The sequence below is a fragment of the Cyclopterus lumpus genome, chromosome 5, assembly GCF_009769545.1.
Source record: "Cyclopterus lumpus isolate fCycLum1 chromosome 5, fCycLum1.pri, whole genome shotgun sequence".
In the NCBI taxonomy this organism is placed as follows: domain Eukaryota; kingdom Metazoa; phylum Chordata; class Actinopteri; order Perciformes; family Cyclopteridae; genus Cyclopterus; species Cyclopterus lumpus.
In genome coordinates this window covers 15,919,077-15,939,212 of record NC_046970.1, presented here as the reverse complement: position 1 = coordinate 15,939,212, position 20,136 = coordinate 15,919,077, and the positions used below count along the sequence as shown (strand labels likewise).

Sequence of the window (20,136 nt, the reverse complement as noted above, 5' to 3'; positions counted from 1 at the left end):
ACAAACGGACATGCTTAACGACGGAGGATTTGTATTCACAACATTGCCATTGTAGATGATTAAACATCACAATGAGCTTATTCTCAGTCTCAATGTAGCTGCGCACAACAGTACAGTGTGAAGACAGGGATGAATAATGTCTAGTGGCTTAATGCTAAATTATTTTATATAAGCATTGACTTCAGGAGAAACCCGCAGGGTGGAGGCTTCTTCAAATTAACATTTATTTGTACTGCTTCCCCGCAGCCTGTTAGTGCTTGTGCAAAAACCAACATAACAATGGCTCCATCCTCCAGTATACCTCCCGTGTTCATGTTTTTTTATTTATTTGCTTTGTAATGTATGTTGACGTAATGCTCGGTGCTAATTGTGTTTGCGAAGTGTTAGAAACTTTGTGTGACAGCTATCAATGATCACATCTGCAGGCCCCGAGGTGGTGTGAGTTTCCACGCTCTCATCACACAGGCATATACACAATTAATTAAAAGCTTGTACAATTGCGCACTTCATGCCACGTCTACAGTCAGAGATGAAAGATAACACGTTGGACATCTTTTGTCAGGAGATGATGTAGTCTGTATATGTTTCTTCTCAGTGTCAGCCTGCCTTCCCTAAGGGAGCTCGCCGTGATGTAGGGAGTGAACAGCGCTTCCTGGTGCTTTAGCACCATTAGAGTGGACAGCGCTCACTTTGTACCAGACTCATCGCGGTGGTGTTCTGCGTCCCCACCCACAGGGCTGCATGGGCGTCCCATGAGCAGTGATCAACCAAATACTATTAATATTTTATTAATGATAATAATATCGTATCGGTCACCATAGAGACCTATACCATACAAATAGTTCAGTGCAAGTTTGTTCTAAAGTTCTAGTGGGAAGTATATTCAACAAGGTGTTATTCATGTGAATATTGTTCTTGTTTGCCATAAATATACATGTGTGAATCTGCAAACTATTGGCGTGAGTCATCTCAAGAACCCACATCTTAGGGTATGTTTATTGTTGATTCAGGACACGAATCTGAGTCTGATGGTATATTTATTTTTAACTAAACAATTACTTTATAACTTAGACAGATAATAATGCCCAATATAATTGATCTGTTTCTCTCCCCATGGCCCTTTTAAAACAACGATTATGAATTATTGTCTTAAATTCCCTACTGGTTCTAACATTCAATTAACCTTGTATCTATAACTATTTTGCTAATGACAAAAAAATATTAATTAAATATGTTTAAATTTCTTAGCTCCTAACAGATGTGAGCCATCTGAAGAATCATAATTTGAGGGTATATTTATTGTTGACTAAGTCAATAGAAATAATTTTTTTCCAGACTCAACTTTACTCTGGAAAGAATAAAAATTATATGGAATACGATCATATAAATAGAATAGAAGTAGAACACACTTTGAACTCTATCTATCATAAACTAATGGTAATACAATTATTCTGTCCTTTATTTCACTGCCCTGGATCCTTAGAAACAGTGATTTTCAACCCTAAAAAACGTCTCAAGAACCCCCATCTAGGTTTAGATTTACTGTTGAGGAATTTGATTAAAAATAATTCAAGCAAGATGATACTGCAGATGTGGTGATAATAACAAGCCTGAAATGTCTTGAAATGAGCTATCGAGCTATATTCTATTTCACTTCAGCCCTTTAAACCAGTTCTTTTGAAATCTGGTCTTGAGGACCTTGCAGTTACTTGCCAATATTCAATCTATCAATCTAATCAGGGATGAGCGCGACAAACCAGGTAGGACCAGGATTTTAAAAATACCACAGCTTGAAAGCAGTGGCTTTCGCTTGTGGTGTGGACATGAGCTGTGAGCCGTTTAACCAAAGATTGATTTTTGCTCTCTTGGATTGTTTCAGAGGTGAACGCATCCAATACTTCACAATAAAAAGACAAAAATTAGGATTCCGTATAATCAATTGGTTATATATTTCTATTTTTTCACTTTCTTTTGAAATCTTTCTTGTAACCGGTCAAACCCTTGAGTCCTGACTCCCAGGTTAAGAACCACTGCTATAAACTACCCCTGGGGCCCAGGCCCAAATCTTTTATCACCAAGTCAGATGATGGAAATTTGGGGCTAACCCTAGAATACTAACGATTTCCTAATGTTTGTTTTTTAATCCTTTAGATACAATTATGAAAGAAAACAGGACCAACTGTAGTCCATAGCCCTGGATGTTTGCCTGATTCCTCAATTTAAAGTCATCATGGAGAAATCCTTGCCAGAGTTAAATAAAGCCGGCTCCCACTCAACATCATCGCTGCCACCTGAATCGGTGGACATCGTTCGCAGCAAGTCATGTTTCCGAAGAGTCCGGCTGAATGTTGGGGGTCTCCCACATGAGGTTTTGTGGCGAACATTAGATAGGCTACCACGAACACGTTTGGGAAAGTTAAGAGATTGCAACATCCATGACTCTCTGATGGAAGTGTGTGATGACTACAACCTTGAGGAGAATGAGTACTTTTTTGATCGACATCCAGGGGCGTTTACGTCAATTCTGAACTTCTACCGCACGGGTAAGCTGCACATGATGGAAGAAATGTGCGCCCTGTCGTTCAGTCAAGAACTCGACTACTGGGGCATTGACGAAATCTACCTGGAGTCGTGTTGCCAGGCGAGGTACCACCAGAAGAAAGAGCAAATGAATGAGGAGCTCAAACGGGAGGCCGACAATATGAAGGACAGAGAGGGAGAAGAATTTGACAACACTTGCTGTGCCGAAAAACGAAAAAAGCTTTGGGACCTCCTGGAAAAGCCCAGCTCATCTGTTGCAGCAAAGGTAACCGTCTTTGGATGAAGGGTGTAAGAGATGAGGTGGAGATTGATTGGAGCAAACATCCACGAATATGATGATTTGTATAGGCACACACAAACAAACAAACAAATGTGCACCCTGCAAAACTAATGACATTACCATTGTTCTTAGTGCAAATGAACAAATGTGAGCTTGCAAACAAGCAAAACTAAAATGATGAACATGATAATTATTATACCTGCATCAGCATTGTCATTGTGAGCATATTAGCATGCAGACATTAGCAATTAGCTCAAGGCCCCAATGTATCCAAATACAGCCTCACAGAGTTGCTAGCATGGCTAGCATACTTTTACATATTGATACATGATTAGGTCCTTCTTGTGAAGTAAGTAATTGCCTTTCGGGCCGATCACACCGAGACGCAAGAAAAGAGCAAATCAAGCAAGAGCCTCCTTGCACCTATAACAATTTGCTATTTTCAGACCTTTACAGTTGCACGAAATTAGTCAATCAGGACACCTCTGTGAGTTGTGCTTTGATGTTTACTCATGTTTTGACACAAAGTAAAGAATGGAAATTATAGAAGAAGCCAGCCAGCGGATGTAATTCATCAGTGTGGATTTGTGTGCTATCATATACCATTATTGTTGTTCTAGGAAAAAAACATGTCTTCGTCTCACAGTGAAAGCAGCTCTTTGGATGCATCTTTAAGTTTTGACACAAGATTCCTTTTCTGTATCTCCTGTTATACTCTTATTACCAGATTTGTAACAAAAGGTCATTGCCAAATCATTAACTCGCTTTTGAAAACATGTGAGCTACCTGATCATATACACACTCATCAAAAACTTCCTCAAACACATACAGATATTCACACAGATAGCAGCATCCAGATATGCACACATGCATGCGTACGCTTTGTCTCGCCATTTGAAGTGGTCGTCCAGTGAATCCAGTAAATCATTCAAATATCATTTAGATGTATTGCTTACAAGATGAAATACATACAGGTAAATGATTTAGTTTGTCTTCTGGATGTTGTTTGTTTGTGAGAACCCCATTATCCTGAGCCAATTTAATTTGAGATATACTGCAGGCTAGGATATTGAATTAGATCTTTGTGCACATGAACAAGACACCAGAAATGATTTTGAATTATTTGAATTATTTGCATTAATCAATGCGTGGAAGGAGCATTTTCTTATCGATAGAAGGTGGTTGTGATGTGGCATTATTGTAAATATTTAAATATACAACTACAGTAAAAGTTAAGTGTTACCCAGACAGAAAAAGTTAGTTTGTAACTGTTTAGTTTATCTCATAATTATGTCAGTTAAAGTTATAAGTTGTCAGACTTATAACTTTAACTGAGCAATTTTTACACTTTCTTTTTTGTCTTTTCACAACAGATAGAACATATATACAGAAATGAAAAACAAGTAAAAATAACAACAGCAAGAGTAATAAAAAGCAATTATCTTCAGTATAATTGAGGAACTCAGCATTTTGTTTGTAACATCTCTGTGATGAATGTCATAATTGGATGTCAAGGTTATCATCCTTCTGCACAATATTTCCTTATCTTTAAAGGTATGCCATAGCGTGCTCACCTTTAGTCTTTGCAAAAAGAGTGGGCCCGCAGCGGTAACCTGGGAGACCACAGCAGTGTTGAACATGAGCGGCCTTTGATCACCCTCTTCTGCATTGGCTTAAAGGGATTAGAGAGGGTGCCGTCGCTTTTCCACGCAATGTTTAAAGGGAGAGGAGGGCCTTGTTTGGGAAATGTGTAGCAATTGAAACTATTAGCAGTGTGTGCTGGCTGATGCTTTGCGGTGAGGGTTTGCTGAGAACTGTCAGCGCCACCCCACAAACAGACAGAGAGAGAAGATGAGTGCTGCGAGTCTGTCAGTAAAACGTCTTCTTCAAAGGAATTAAAGAGGTGTAAAATCAATGTTTATTGTGTTCGAGCTAAGGAAGTGCAGTAGCCTAGAAAAAGGAGATGATCACTCTGAGTCGGCCATATGCTGCTGTCTCCATTATAGCACCGTGATATCTGCAATTTATCAAAACATCACCGGAGAACAGTTTTGAAGTACTTCACAAAGATGCGTGATCTTCCCATTGAATAATGACACAGCAAAGTGCTTGTGCATATTGTTTCCTGGTAATCTATAGCTCTCAATAACAACCAATTGATGAGTGGGTGCAGTGCTTGCTTACCATTTTAAAAAGTCTTCATCATCTCTTCTCCAGGCATCATTATGAGCCTGTAGCGGAAGATGGCGTGCCAGAAAAAAAGCAACCTTGACACAAGAGGCAGAGTTTACTAATTTCTAATTAGCTTAAAAGGGCATTGTGAAACCACAGACCAAACTACTAAAAGCATTGATAGGGGTTGATGTATTGTCTTAGTCTTTTTTATAGTCTGCACCACACTGTGGGCTTGTCGAGCGGTCCAGCTCCGACCACAGATTGTCCCAATGTTCATCAGCTGTGTGCTCCTATCTCAGGTCATAGATTGAAATGTGTGTCGTACAGCTCATAAACAGATGGTGAATTGTAGAGTTGATCACAAAACAAATGGTTACCAAGCAAAAAAAGTAAAATTTTATCATCACTGAAGGAGTGGGTATTGAACATTAGAGTAAGTCTATTTGTGTTTCTGTGTGTGTGTGTAAGTGCACCCCTGCTTAGTTTCCATATTTTAATGTCCGCACAGAGCAACACAAGAAAGCACGTAGTAACTGAATTATTTGTTAAGATATATATGCAGGGAAAAATCCTGTGCTCATTCTGCACCGTCATCCTTCCTCTCTCTTATACCTCACTGGCTCATATCTCGGCTTCCTTCCTCCCCTCTTGAGGCTCCTCCACTATACTTCCCACTAAATGTCAGGGAAATGTCACGTTAATTATTCTCCAGGAGACTCCGGGCCCAATTTGAAGATTCCTTCTCTGTTTGCATTCTTTGTAAGCCACAGCATTGTCTGTCTCTCGCTCAAATCATATTTGAGTCACCATAAAATAAGATTGTGTCTGTCTGCTGGAAAAGCAGTGTGTAACAGTCAGATTGAAAGAAAAGCCCTTTTCCATCTGTAGTGGCATTTATGTTATGCCATGTGTAATTTGGATGCTTTCTTGTCAATAATAATACTAAATATTACCAGAACTATTGGACGTCACCATTATTTGGTGCTGAGAATATCATGTAACAAGCAAATAATCGTTCTTCACTTCCAAAACAAAAACATTAACTTAGTGAGCGATTAAAGTAGTGATGAGACTACATTTATTTATAAATTATTAGGCGACCAAAGTAAGAGTAAAAATTGGAATTTGGAAATCGTTCAAAATATTTCCCTCTCTCAGTACATGTATTATTTAAGTATTTAACATATTGCATTTGAGATATTTTTACCGACATTTTTTTTAAAGATTCTGTAATCCAGTATGCTTTCAACCAATTTACAGAAGAAACCAAACATGAACGTTTCTGTCATTTTTTCCTCCGTGAATCCAAACATTGTAATTACCAGTTCCTGTTCTGTCCGTGTGTATTGTGCATCTGATGGCAGGCAACACATTTAAATTATGCTCCAATTATGTCACACTTAAGATGACATATACATGCAGTTTGGCCACATTCCTACTCATAAATCAGTCTGCAGCAGAATTCAAGACACAAAGCAACCAGACTAGAATCAATCACTATTCCTAACAGCTGGAAAAGGCTCAGTCAGTCAAATGGATGATAATGTGTACTATATAGGAAATCATATCATAACTAGAATGCTGTGTCCCAATTCAGGGACTGGGTCATCTAGAGTCATGAAAGGAATCAACACACAAACCATGAAGTTGTTTTGGTGCCCAAATCGAACCGAACTGCGACCGGTTTGAGGGCTACTTGTAGTAGGTGTGTTGTGTAGTACTGTGGACCCGAGGCAGACAGACCTACCTGCATGAAAGACCAATTCCCATTTTGCAAAAATCCAATAAATCATTTTGCAGAAGTCGGAGAGGCAGTCCTCATTACTTCTTTTTGGTGTCTGGAAAGACGGCTTCATTTGGGAAAGGGGCACAGGTTCAGCCCTGAATTGTTTTAAAAGTCAGGTTTTACAGACAATGCACTGAGACCGCCTTGTCAATGCCGCTAATGACTGTCTTTTGACAGATAGTCTAAATGTATTTATTTAGATAGATTTATCGCTCTGCTTTCCCACATCACCTGGAAACTTGAGTCAGTCTTAAGGGTACAACTTAACTTCATACCTCTATAACATAAACTGCTCTGTTGTCACTGCTTTCTTGGCACACTGTTGTTTTCTGTTTAAATACTTTTCTTCTCTCAGGTGATCCAACGAAACCGTGTGCAATCCAATAACTCCAGCCATCAAACTAATACTTCATGACATCAAATGCCCAAATATCTTTAAAAACTTGATGATGTTAAGCCAGACATTTCAACACATTCTCACACAAATGCGTCAGAAAACGACGCTTGGTCAGTGCTCCTAAGCCTCATACTATAATGCTTTATGTAACCAATGCCAGTTTTGTACGTCAATGACAGCATGTCAATAAACGCTTGTTACATGCATAGTGTCTTTTCAATATAAAGGTCCGTCTTCACAGAGAGTTAGGTTTAGGCAACAAAACCACTGAGTTAGGTTAAGGAAAAGAGTGTGGTTGATGTTAACTTGACCGACTAACGCTACTAGAGGGACAAACAAATCACGTGACTAACAACTGAAGTTACAAAAAGGTTAATTTTACTTAACGTTTCCCAGAGTCCACACCAACAGTACGTTGCTGCTGTAAGCCTGGCCATATTGCTGGGCTCTCTGGCAGGAATCTAGTGAGTGACTGAATACAATCAGTGCAACACTGAAGTCACACATTTGAGTTTGATAGGGGATTTGCAGGGAAATATCATACTTCATATTGCAGGTTATTTGTCAATGTCGTCTGTGTGGTGTTGAGATATATGTTGGGAACATGGAGACTTTCATCATGCGTAGATTGAGTGCCTCAACGATTGCTTTCGTGCCAGTCGCTCTGTCTGCCTGTCAGGGAAGAGCAAAGGAATTGATTAACAGCTCTCACCTATGACCAATTGTGTTGTCACTGTTAAGAGTACACAACCATGCACTCACTCACATCTATACTTGTGAAGATTGTATCGTATCTAATGTAGTGAAACACAGTTCATGATTGATTCTTATGATTAAGAATCTCTCCCTCTACTGAGACTGAAAACCACAGGAGATTTTGGCTGACATTCAGAATAGACCATTTTTTAGATGAATTAATGTTGCTTCTGAAATCACTGCTATGTATACAAAAATGTTTCATGAAAAACTGTGACATTGAAATAACAGAGCCTACACCAAGACAAAAGTGTAGGAAGCTGAGCTGTTATTTCACTCATAACAGAGGACATTTTAAACCAAACTCGAATTAGTTGATTTTACCAGCTGAAATTGACAAGACCACATTCTTGGAATAATGTTGAAATGCAGTATTTCTTTTCCGAAAGTAACAATTTTTTTTGCTGTGATCACAAAAATATCCCCATGTTAAATCGAAATGAGATAAAAAAATTCATATTTGTGAGATAGTCATTATTATGACATAGAAAGTCGAAATTAAGGGATAGTGAGTCATAATTATGAGATAGAAAGTCGACTAAGTAGTAGTAATAATAATAATGATGACTTTTTATCTCGCAATTATGACTTTTTATCTCATTTCGATTTATTATAGATATTTTTATTATTTAGATATTTTTATTATCACAGCTTATTTTTTTCTTTTACTGGTGGAAATGGGCATCCATAATTATGAGCCAGAACGGGACTTAAGTTTTAACCAGATGGAGGGAGGCAAGTTGAGGGTTTTGTGTATCTGTTGAGCAATTATGATCATGATCTTAAAAGCTGGCTGCCTTCCGTATCCTGCATCCTCATTTCAACACTTTGGAGAACCACAGTTTTGTTTATTTTCCATAATGGAGGCTAATCAAGAGTATATTTTCTTCACATATGGTGAAGATTGGATCATCTTTGTGGGCGAATCAATGAGCGTTTGACAGGTGGTACCCAAATACCTTTGGTGAAATTTGACAATTTGATCTCAGAAACTTAAACAAGCATTTTTTTGGCAACTAAGGGGTAGTGGAACCATCTGTAAATACAAGATTAAAGTATCATCAGTGTATACATTTGATATTGTGAACGTGTTAGCAAACAGTTTCCTATTTACACATCCAGCAAAGGGCAAAGGGAAAACAGAAATAAACAGTACTGATTTAAGAGTCATTAGATTATTTACACAAGATTAGGTATATTAACATGTGTATTAAAGCTAGGGTTGGTAATCATGAGAAACTAGCAAGATTATACTCTTTTCCAATAATCTCTTTTCCAATAATCAGTAGATGGCAGCACTGGATTCAAAAGTCGATAAATCTAGCAAGCAAGTTGCCAAGTCTCTAACACTGGCATCCTCCCTTTAGGTCTGCCTCCAAAGCCACTCCCCTAAAATCATCATTATGAACGTGAACACATCATAATGAGCACAAACAACGAACATGGATTTTGTTAGTACTAACGGCAATAGCTCAGTGGGGAGAGTGGACGCAAGGTACCCGGTTTGATCCCCGCTCTTCTCGTTCTCCCCATAGTTTGCATGTCCACTGAACCCCGAGCTCCCCAGGCGCTTGACTGCAGCCCACTGCTCCATAATAACTAATAACTAAGGATGTGTCAAATGCAGAGAAGAATTTCCCCACAGGGATAAATAAGTGTACATTTCTTATTTCTTTCTTTCTAACAACTGTTATGAGTGCTGGGGCAGGCCAGCAGATAGGTTCTCATTCTCAGGCCCATTTGGGCCAAATTAAATGATTATACAGGCTTAATATCCCTGCAGATAACAGATTTATTTCCCCAATTTTTTTGTCTGAGCATTTCAACAAACATATCAAAAATGTATTTTAAGAAGATCACCAATACTTCCTTTAACATCCATCCATCCATCCATTATCACCCGCTTATCCAGGGTCGGGTCGCGGTGGCAGCAGGTTCAGCAGGCCGACCCAGGCTTCCCTCTCACCCGCAACACTTTCCAGCTCATTCTGGGGGATCCCGAGGCGTTCCAAGGCCAGCCGGGAGATATAATCCCTCCAGCGTGTCCTCGGTCTTCCCCGGGGCCTCCTACCAGTTGGACGTGCCCGGAAAACCTCTAATGGGAGGCGTCCAGGAGGCATCCTGACTAGATGCCCGAACCACCTCAGCTGACTCCTTTCGACACGAAGGAGCAGCGACTCGACTCCAAGCTCCCCCCTGATGTCCGAGCTCCTTACCCTATCTCTAAGGCTGAGCCCGGCCACCCTACGGAGGAAGCTCATTTCGGCCGCTTGTATCCGAGATCTCGTTCTTTCGGTCACGACCCAGAGTTCGTGACCATAGGTGAGGGTTGGAACGTAGACCAACCAGTAAATGGAGAGCTTTGCCTTCCGGCTCAGCTCCCTCTTCACCAAGACGGACCGGTACAGCGCCTGTTTTACTGCTGCAGCCGCACCGATCCGCCTGTCGATCTCCCGCTCCACCTTACCCTCACTCGTGAACAAGACCCCGAGATACTTGAACTCCTTCGCTTGGGGTAGGCAGTTTGTCCCCACCTGGAGGGAGCAATCCGCCGCTTTCCGGCAGAGCACCATGGCCTCAGATTTGGAGGTGCTAACTCTCATCCCTGCCATTTCGCACTCGGCTGCAAAACGCCCCAGTGGTCACAATGCTGGAGGTCACGGTCCGAGGAGGCAAACAGGACCACATCATCCGCGAACAGCAGAGAGGCGATCCCGAGGTTCGACAAGCGGTCGGAGCCTCCTTTCCAGCACCCTGGCATAAGCTTTTCCCGGGAGGCTGAGCAGTGTGATACCACGATAGTTCGAGCACACTCTCCGGTCCCCCTTCTTGAAGATGGGAACCACCACCCCGGTCTGCCAGTCCATGGGCACTGTTCCCGACCCCCATGCGACACTGAAAAGGCGTGTCAACCAAGACAGCCCAACAATGTCCAGCGCTTTCAGCATCTCAGGGCGGATCTCATCCACCCCTGGCGCCTTGCCACCAAGGAGCTTTTTGACTACCTTAGCGACCTCTGCCAGGGATATGGGTGAATCCACCCCAAAGTCTTCCGGTGCTGCCCCCTCTCCGGGGGACATGTTGGCCGGGTTTAGGAGTTCCTCAAAGTGCTCTTTCCACCGCCCGACGATGTCCCCAGTCCGGGTCAGCAATTTCCCCCCCCTGCTGAGAACAGCCTGGGGTAGACCCTGCTTTCCCTTCCTGAGCAACCGCGTCCACAATAGAGGCTTTGAACAAGGTCCACTCGGATTCCATGTCCCCAGCCTCCCTTGGGATTTGTGAGAAGTTCTTCCGGAGGTGGGAGTTGAAGACCTCCCGGACAGGATCCTCTGCCGGACGTTCCCAGTTCACCCTCACTACACGTTTGGGCTTGCCAGGTCTTTCTAGCTGACTCCCCCGCCATCTGATCCAACTCACCACCAGGTGGTGATCAGTTGACAGCTCTGCTCCTCTCTTCACCCGAGTGTCCAAGACATACGGCCGCAGATCAGATGATACGATTACAAAGTCGATCATTGATCTCCAGCCTAAGGTGTTCTGGTACCAGGTACACTTATGAGCCACCTTATGTTCGAACATGGTTTTCGTTATGGACAAACTGTGGCTAGCACAGAAGTCCAACAACAAAACACCATTCGGGTTCAGATCGGGCAAGCCGTTCCTCCCAATCACGCCCCGCCAGGTTTCTCTGTCATTGCCCACGTGAGCGTTGAAGTCTCCCAGGAGAACTATGGAGTCGGCGGGCGGCGCCCTTTCCAGGACCCCTCCCACCGACTCCAAGAAGGCCGGATACTCCGAAATGCTGTTCGGTGCATAAGCACAAACAACAGTGAGAGCCTTACTCCCCGCAACCCGTAGGCGCAGGGAGGCGACCATCTCGTTCCCCGGGGAAAACTCCAACACAGCGGCGCTCAGCCGGGGGCTCGTGAGTATCCCCACTCCCGCCCGGCGCCTCTCACCCTGGGCAACTCCAGAAAAGGACAAAGTCCAACCCTTCTCCAGGAGCTTGGTTCCAGAGCCCATGCTGTGCGTGGAGGTGAGCCCAACTATATCTAGCTGGTACCGCTCCACCTCCTGCACCAGCTCCGGCTCTTTCCCCGCTAGTGAGGTGACGTTCCACGTCCCTAGAGCTAGTCTATGCCGCCGACAATCCGCCCGCCCAGGTCTCCCGCCTGGCCCGCCGCCCGGTCTACATAGCACCCGACCCCGATAATTCTCCCTGCGGGTGGTGGGTCCACAGGGTGACTGCTGCTCCATGATGTTTTTTCGGGCTGAGCCTGACCGGGCCCCATGGGCGAAAGCCCGGCGACCAGACGCTCGCCGACGAGCTCCCCTCCTGGGTCTGGCTCTGGGAGGGTGCCCCGGTTTCCGTTGTCCGGGCAAGGTAGCTTCAGTCCGTGGGCTGCTATTCATCAGGGTTTATTGAACCGCTCTTAGTTTGGGCTCTCCCCCGAGACCTGTTTGCCTTGGGAGACCCTACCAGGGGCTGATGCCCCGGACAACATAGCTCCCAGGATCACTGAGCCACTCAAACTCCTCCACCACGTTAAGGTGGCAATTCATAGGAGGAGTTCCTTTAACATGATATCAATATTTATTTTTGGGAATATCACAATTATTGTCTATAGCGGTATATCATGTATATAAATACACATGACATTTATTTGAAAATGTTCTAGTACATGATGTACGTCAGACTCTCAAACTACTACAAACAAACAATGCAAAAAGTAATTGCACACTATACTCAGATCTATAATTATACAAAATACCCTTTGGTGAAAAGAATTTAAAATCTGTTTTAAACGAATTAACTGAAGGAGCGTTTCTTCTTTTGAGAAAAAATGTTGTACAGCAAATTTCACTCTGATTGCGTCACATAACCAAATAAACAAACAAGGGAACGGAGGTGATTAAAAAAACACATTGACAGTTGTGATTATCATTTGATGCGTTCGGGGTACATTAGTGCAGACCCAATTATTTAGAGACCAAGGAAGGATTGTAAAGATTATGATCATCAGTAATGCTATTGTTTCACTGTTTCTTTGATTGATATCATATAATTAGTTATTATTGGATGGATGTTTTGGAAAGAGTTTGGGATTATTTGGCATCTGTTTTAATATTGGGCTAAATATTTCAACACTCATTCACTGTTAATGTGCAGAGGTCTGATTCTCTAGTTGTGGAGTTGTGTTTGTGAGTATTTTACAAGTCATGTCATGCATTTTTCATTGGATAGTTCAGGATTTGAAGTGGCATCTCAGCTTTTCTGGCTTGCACTGGAGACAGTTTGGGTATGTTTCTGCTGCAGAATAGGTTTAATAAGGACTGCTTCTTTGTTCAATCATATTAGAGTTGAGTGAACGACACTAAGACTTCACTGTCCCCAAGAGGACGAAGGCTGAGGAGCAGAGACTGTGGGAGAGAAAACGGCAATACATCAGGAGATCTGGCAAGTTGGGGACTGTTCATTGTCACAGTGAAATTTAGGTCATGCTATTTTGGACATTTGTAACACACATACATATTGCTGCGTTATGAAAAAACAACATATTTGAATCACAAAACCAGAAGCATTTAACTTTTTATTCTGATTGTATACACAGATTCTGTGTTATTACAGCTATAAAATGCATGGTTAAACGTATTAATAAAATACTTAATTAATTGTCCTGACTACTAATTATATATTATTTATTCAATAACATGACAATGTACAACATGAAAATAGTACAACTCCTACCATCCTGGAAAAAGTTGAACCTTCAAAACAAGTAGTTATTGGTTGTCCTTGGCGGCGGCTCGAGTTCAATTCCGATCCGCGGCCCTTTGCTGCGTGTCATCACCTCTCTCTCCACCCTTTCCTGTCATTCTCCTGCTGCTCTAATATAGACCATGTACGCCCTAGAAATGATATATTCATTAAAGAAAACAATTTAGTGATTGGAGGGAGAAACTTTGATAATCACTTTCACGGAGAGCATCAGCCATTTGAGTTTGTGGTTGCCTTCGGACCAGATTAAATTCTAAAGGACGAAGCTATGCGTTACAACATCCCACATTCCCAAAGGCTAAAAGAACAAAAGCATCCATTTAGCATTTTGTTTCTGCTATGAGAGCAGGAACAAAAGTTCAGCATTGAAGGCCCATCTTTTCTAAATTAATTATCATCCTGAGTTGTAAAAATAATCAGAAATGAATTAAGCATTTTGAAAAAGGCTATTAAAGCAATTTGATCATGAACAAAAAGGGTTTATGTAATACCTTAATAATAATAATAATAATAATACCATAATGTCAATGTTTTGCACAGCAACATGCATCATAATAACAAATAACAGTGAAGCACCTGCACCTCCTCAATGTGAAGCCATATTATTTGTGTTTCCTCTATGTAAAAGGGAGACCTTGGCAGTGTTGGAGTTTAGTAGTAGTATTAGTCGTAGTAGTGGTAGTAGTATCATAGACTTACAAGTATGAGCTATTGAATCATACATATAATTACGAATTATATTTTTCAACCCTGACGTTGTTTGAGAAACAATATTCCCTTTTCAGCAGGGAAAAACTATCCAAAGTGAAAATTGTTTTAGATTTCACAACCCTGGAAAGTTAGCATGGCTAAATAATGTTATCCTCCGTCTCAATGAAGGTGAGGTAAATAAGCACAATGCTACTACCCTTTTCCAAAACAGTAGTCCCATTGAGAATAGAGCATAGAAGAAAATGTACAATTAATTGGTTTTGTTTTTAACATTTTAACTGCAAACTATAAATACTATCTGCCATGTATATAGGTATCAGTCACTACAATGTGAAAATAACCTACTCAGTCAGGCCCATCATGGGGGCTCAGTTGGTGAAGAGGCACACTGCTGATGGATACGTATATGATCCGACATGAAGTAGAAAATAACCACTTCAGTCAGTTAACCCTCATTGAATGTTATATATACTCTGAGTGGAGGTTTGGTGTCCTCTGAGGAGTATATCATGACCTTTTATGTCTGGGCTAGGCAATTTATTGGACATACCAGATCTATGTGATTTCTTCCTTTTTTGTTTCACCATTTCTTCCACATGCAACACAGCAGATTGGCCCTGAGGCAGCTGCTGGCTGTGGCCGTGCAGACATGCAGCCATGTATCCATTACTGTGATATGAAACCCCCTGCACACCATTTTCAATAATCAACTACTTATGTGTGCACAGAATAACAGGGTCTATAAATCAGTACTCTCAGGTCCAGAGGCTGCTCCACTCGTAGCTTTCCTCACTGGAGGGTTTCACTCCCCTGTGCAGGTTGTGCGGTGAGGTGTGAGGGAAGGAATGACTTTGAGGGAAGTGTGAAGGGCAGAGGCAAAAATAGAATCCACTAAAGTGAAGGAGAAACCTTCATCAAGCCCACGGGTGATTCTGAGAGTGGTGAGAGCACTTGACTACTGGTGCGAGACGCCTTTCACCTTGATGAGCACTTTTACCTGGCCTGGGACAATGACCATGAATACTACTACTACTACTACTACAGGCACACACACTTTCAAGCACACCACTTGCACATATGCATCATGACACCATTTTTTTTTGTTTTCAATGTTCTTTGAAATTGTTTGCTAAGAATTTGTTTTTAATCTTTTCTTATCTTTAGTAATGTCAAAAGTGAAACATCCATCCATCCATTTTCAATACCGCTTATCCTCATTAGGGTCGCGGGGGCGCTGGAGCCTATCCCAGCTGACATAGGGCGAAGGCAGGGGACACCCTGGACAGGCCGCCAGTCCATCGAGGGCACATGTAGGGACATACAACCATTCACTCTCACATTCACACCTATGGGCAATTTAGAGATCAATTAACCTGCAGCATGTCTTTGGACTGTGGGAGGAAGAGAGAACCCACGCTGCCACGGGGAGAACATGCAAATTCCACACAGAAGGACCGCTCCGACCGGGAATTGAACCCGCGGCCCTCTTGCTGTGAGGCGACAGTGCTAGCCACTACACCACCGTGCAGCCCATAAAAAAAGTGAAACATACCATTTGAAAATATGAAACAATAATGTAACCTCTGTCTTGCTTCACCAAGTAAGCTAGGCAGCTAAACAGTATTATGTTAGAACTAATTATATACGGGTAGATGAAATCAAGATACACGTTGGGCCTAACAACACCCTATTGACGATACAGTACTGCCTTTCATACTTTATTGCTCAAATAACAATTATGTCAACATTTTTTTCTCATTTTGCCGTTTCTTGATTTTCATGTCTTCAACAAAGTTCATATCCTCGTGAGGATGATTACTTTTTGCCTTAGACATGCAGAGGCCATTCACATGCCAGACAAATGAAACTGTGATTACTGTGAGGGATTTACAGTGCCGGCAATCTATTTATCTTTGTTTTGACTATTTAGTTTAGTCAGTGAGGCTTACTGGTAAATTACAGCAACTCCATCTCCATTGTCAACAGGCACGACCGGAGCGCAAGCTCTCAAACACCTTGGATAAAAGGATGAAAGTGGCATGGCTGGCGTCAACCACACATTTTAAGACGCATGCGAATGGCGTACAGTACAGAACCATGCTGTTATAAAAAAATTATAACACGATCAATACAATAGAAGTACAACAATTATAAGCTGTCCAGTTGCCAAGGGTTTGCACTCAAAGGAATTAGCAGTGATACTGAACGGCCACTGAGCTCTCACAAACTGAAATATGGACTCAGTGTAATGTTACGCCACTAGTAAGAATATCTGCAGAAAGCATGTGTTTGACTTCAGGATTAAGAGTAATTTTGCTTTGTATTGCTCTTGCTCTGTGAATACAATATGCTAAATTCACATCTTCTAGTCAAAGTCGTTTTCTCTCTCTATTTCTCAATGCCGTCACTAAAATGTTTAAAAGTTCACTGTCAGTATCACCATGGCAACTGTCATTTCTGTGATGCTGAGAATTGCAGCTGCCTTCTATTCAGGCATCATTGTTGATTGACTGTGTGTACGTGTGTCTATAGAAGGGTGTTGTGTGCTTTTCTTTGTCTGCATCTCTCTTTGCGTTTCAAATCAATGCTTCGCTCATGTTTACATTCTCCTTCTGTGCTGCTGTCTACAGGGCATACTGTGACGTTCGCTGGTTTCTGTAATAAATAAACTATCATAGACTGCGTAACTGCGTCATACATGAATTATTAGACAATAGCTCACAACCCTGAACAATGTAGTAGACCTGCTTATATAACTGCTTTCTTTATTTACTGAGCCATACACAAGATCCTTGGGATTTCTTTGTTAGGGTGTGACTGTTCACCATTGCTAAGTACATGTAATGTTATGAGGTGGGGAGACTACCATGGGGATATGTGAGATTTATGGTATGATATTTAACGGACAGCAGAAGCAGGTAAGGATTTTCCACACATTCCCTTACCAACCATAACTGCTCTATGATATTGCTTCGATCCAGAAATGCCCCAACACAACACTGACTAAGCTGTCTTTCATCTCTTTCCAGATGAAGACAGCCTCCTTTGGTGTGCCAGACCAAACCCTATACTGTTTCTATTTATACAGCCACCATGGACCAGTCCGAGTTTAAATATAGATGCTGAGTCTGGATTCTCTTCTTCATCTGAAATGCATGAATAATTGAGAGGGAAAGGAGATGAGGTGTGCTTCATTCAGGAGATGGATGGTCGAGGCATAGATTGCCTACCTACATTAGTAGTTTACTGAATGGGGTTGTAGAGCACTTTGTGCATGCAAGCACTGCATGAGTTAGGGAAAAGTTTTGACGAAGGCCCCAAACATGGCTTGCTTTTTATATGACTCAAAGTACGTAGTCTTTTAAAGGGAAGCATTGGAAAAAATAAGAGCTTACAACATATAGAGGCTTGCAGGTATTATTGAACGTCAAGGATACTTTGAATACCACCTATACATCCAATCTAATGACAATTACATCATCAAATGAGTATAGCAAATATATGGAATATACTTAATAATCTATCATGCTAATGTTTCTTTCAGACTTTCTTTTGCAACACATGTGCAGATTAGTTTAGCAAATATTTCTTAAATATCACATTTACAGTAATAGCTGCAGTCGCCTTAATGTTAGAGCCGTTCATTTTTATAAAAAGCTAAACTGGCAGTACACCCCTTGAAGAACCACAATAACAACTTATGCATGTTTTGCAAGATGTGGGAGGTTCAGATTAATGAGGCTCTGCTTTTCAAAGTTACAAGCAGAAGTGATGGAGGGTGGGGAGACTGCCTGTGTGTGTTTTAAGCTATCATGCTGGGGGAAATGTGGAAGACACAGTCTCCTCCCGTCTCCATGGAAACCCCATCTCTTTCACAGGCAGGGAGGCAGAGCCCTCTACATTCAGAACCAGAGGTGTGAATTATTACACGTTATTTAACGCTCATACTATCGACCACTGACAATAACATCTCGATGAAGATCAATTCTATGATTCTGTGGTGCCTGTTAATCAAATATAATTATATAACAGCTAAAGTGTGGCATACAATTTAAACATCTGCTCCTGAAGATGGAGATTGGTAATTGAGTACTCTTTCAAATTAAAGAAAACAATGTTAAAAATGCAAGGGAAGAAGGCAGCACATCACCTGAAATACAAAAGGCAATTTAACACAAGTAAGTGGAAAAGCTAGAGATAGAACAACGACGTGCAGTGGGGGTGGTTCAAAGCTGGGTGAGCTTTGAATAAGGTACAAATCAGGGAGAGAGAGAAGGAAGGAGAAAGGGAGGGAGGGAGGGAGAGAAGGAGACTCTGTCAGACTTGCTTTTCACAAGCAGGTCTACTTAGCCACCTCCTGTCGTGCTTCAAGGGGGTTGTCATGGTGACAGTGGCTGGCAGTCGAGGCGGGGAGTGTGGCATGGTATCCCTGTGGCCTTGGACGTGGCTTAGGGGATGATGGGAAAGCAAGTCAGCTAGTCAGAGGATCTTAGTGATAAAGCAAGACCTGGATGTAGTCACCCAAAAAATAAATACACCCTTTTCAGTCCATGCCTATCTAAGTGTGAAGTGGGAGTTTAAGAGTATTACATGTCATTTTTAGGTATATCTAATGTGTTTCCCTTGGGTGAGTGCTTGCAGAGTTAACACACAATGGTCTTGGGATTCACAGCAACAGGAGTTTCCACAACTCCTGTTGCTGCTAATGAGAAAGGTGCCAGTTGGAGCACTGGGAGTTCCTGAACTGTCACTTGGGAGGAAACCACCGAACTTAATACAATATGAGAACACTAACCTGAGCTGCACCTACCCAGAGGTGGCTTAACCAAATAAACAACTAAATCAAACCTAAGCTGACTAATCAACCATACATAGTGCAGAGACATTTGAAAGCAGAATAAACACAGTCTCCCTCTTACAAACGAAACGTTGAACTCAGAAGCAAGCAATAAAGCCTTAGTGGCTGCTGTGTGAAAGTTACAATGTCTCACTTTAAAGCTGAGCTAATCAGGAAACCCAAAGAAAATTAGCACACTATAATTTTTTTAGGACAGCACTGCAATTGCATCTAGCTTTACAGAGGATTTCAGCATCATCCAACTGGCTTCACAACACACAACGTAACTGTTTAGTTCACTCTCATCGCTCTCGTCAACCTTGTTTCCAGCCACAGAAAACAGATCTTTCCAGCCTCAGAAAACAGATGTTTCCAGCAATAAATCCCAGACAGACCCACTGCACGCTACCAAACGGCATACAGACAAAGTTAGCGACTAACTGGTGAAAAAAATAGTTGTGCATTTAGTGGCTAAAGAGTCAAAAATAATCCTGTTGTGGTTTCCAAAGACCCAATTCAAGTATATAAAAAAAGTGAATACTGGTGGTGTGACCACAAAGACAACTCCACATTAATGCTAATAGTTAACCTTTTGCTAACAAACAAAAAAGAAAAAGGTGTCAATAACAATTAGCCCCAAAGGATTCAGTGTAAAGTTGGGCACTATAGAGAAACCTCAATATCGATATAAGGTTGAATATTGATGCTTTAAAATATACTTACAGAATGACATTTGGTAAAATTATTATCACAAAAAGACAACTCTTATGCCATATTACAATATCCAAAATCTCAGATGATCTTAGTCAATATATTGTCTAGCACTTATTCAGTAAACACATACAGCATTATATCTTGTATTCTTTAGTAGCTG

At 41.6% G+C, this 20,136-nt stretch overlaps 1 protein-coding gene across 1 annotated transcript in view; it reads left to right on the top strand.

Annotated features, from left to right (window-relative positions):
- The first annotated feature begins 2,230 nt into the window (after window positions 1-2,230).
- Window positions 2,231-20,136, top strand: part of kcnb1 (potassium voltage-gated channel, Shab-related subfamily, member 1) — a 23,678-nt gene continuing 5,772 nt past the window's right edge. Inside the window, exon 1 of the mRNA XM_034532261.1 lies at window positions 2,231-2,806. Coding sequence (XP_034388152.1) covers window positions 2,231-2,806 — 576 coding nt within the window. The remainder of the gene's footprint in view (window positions 2,807-20,136) is intronic.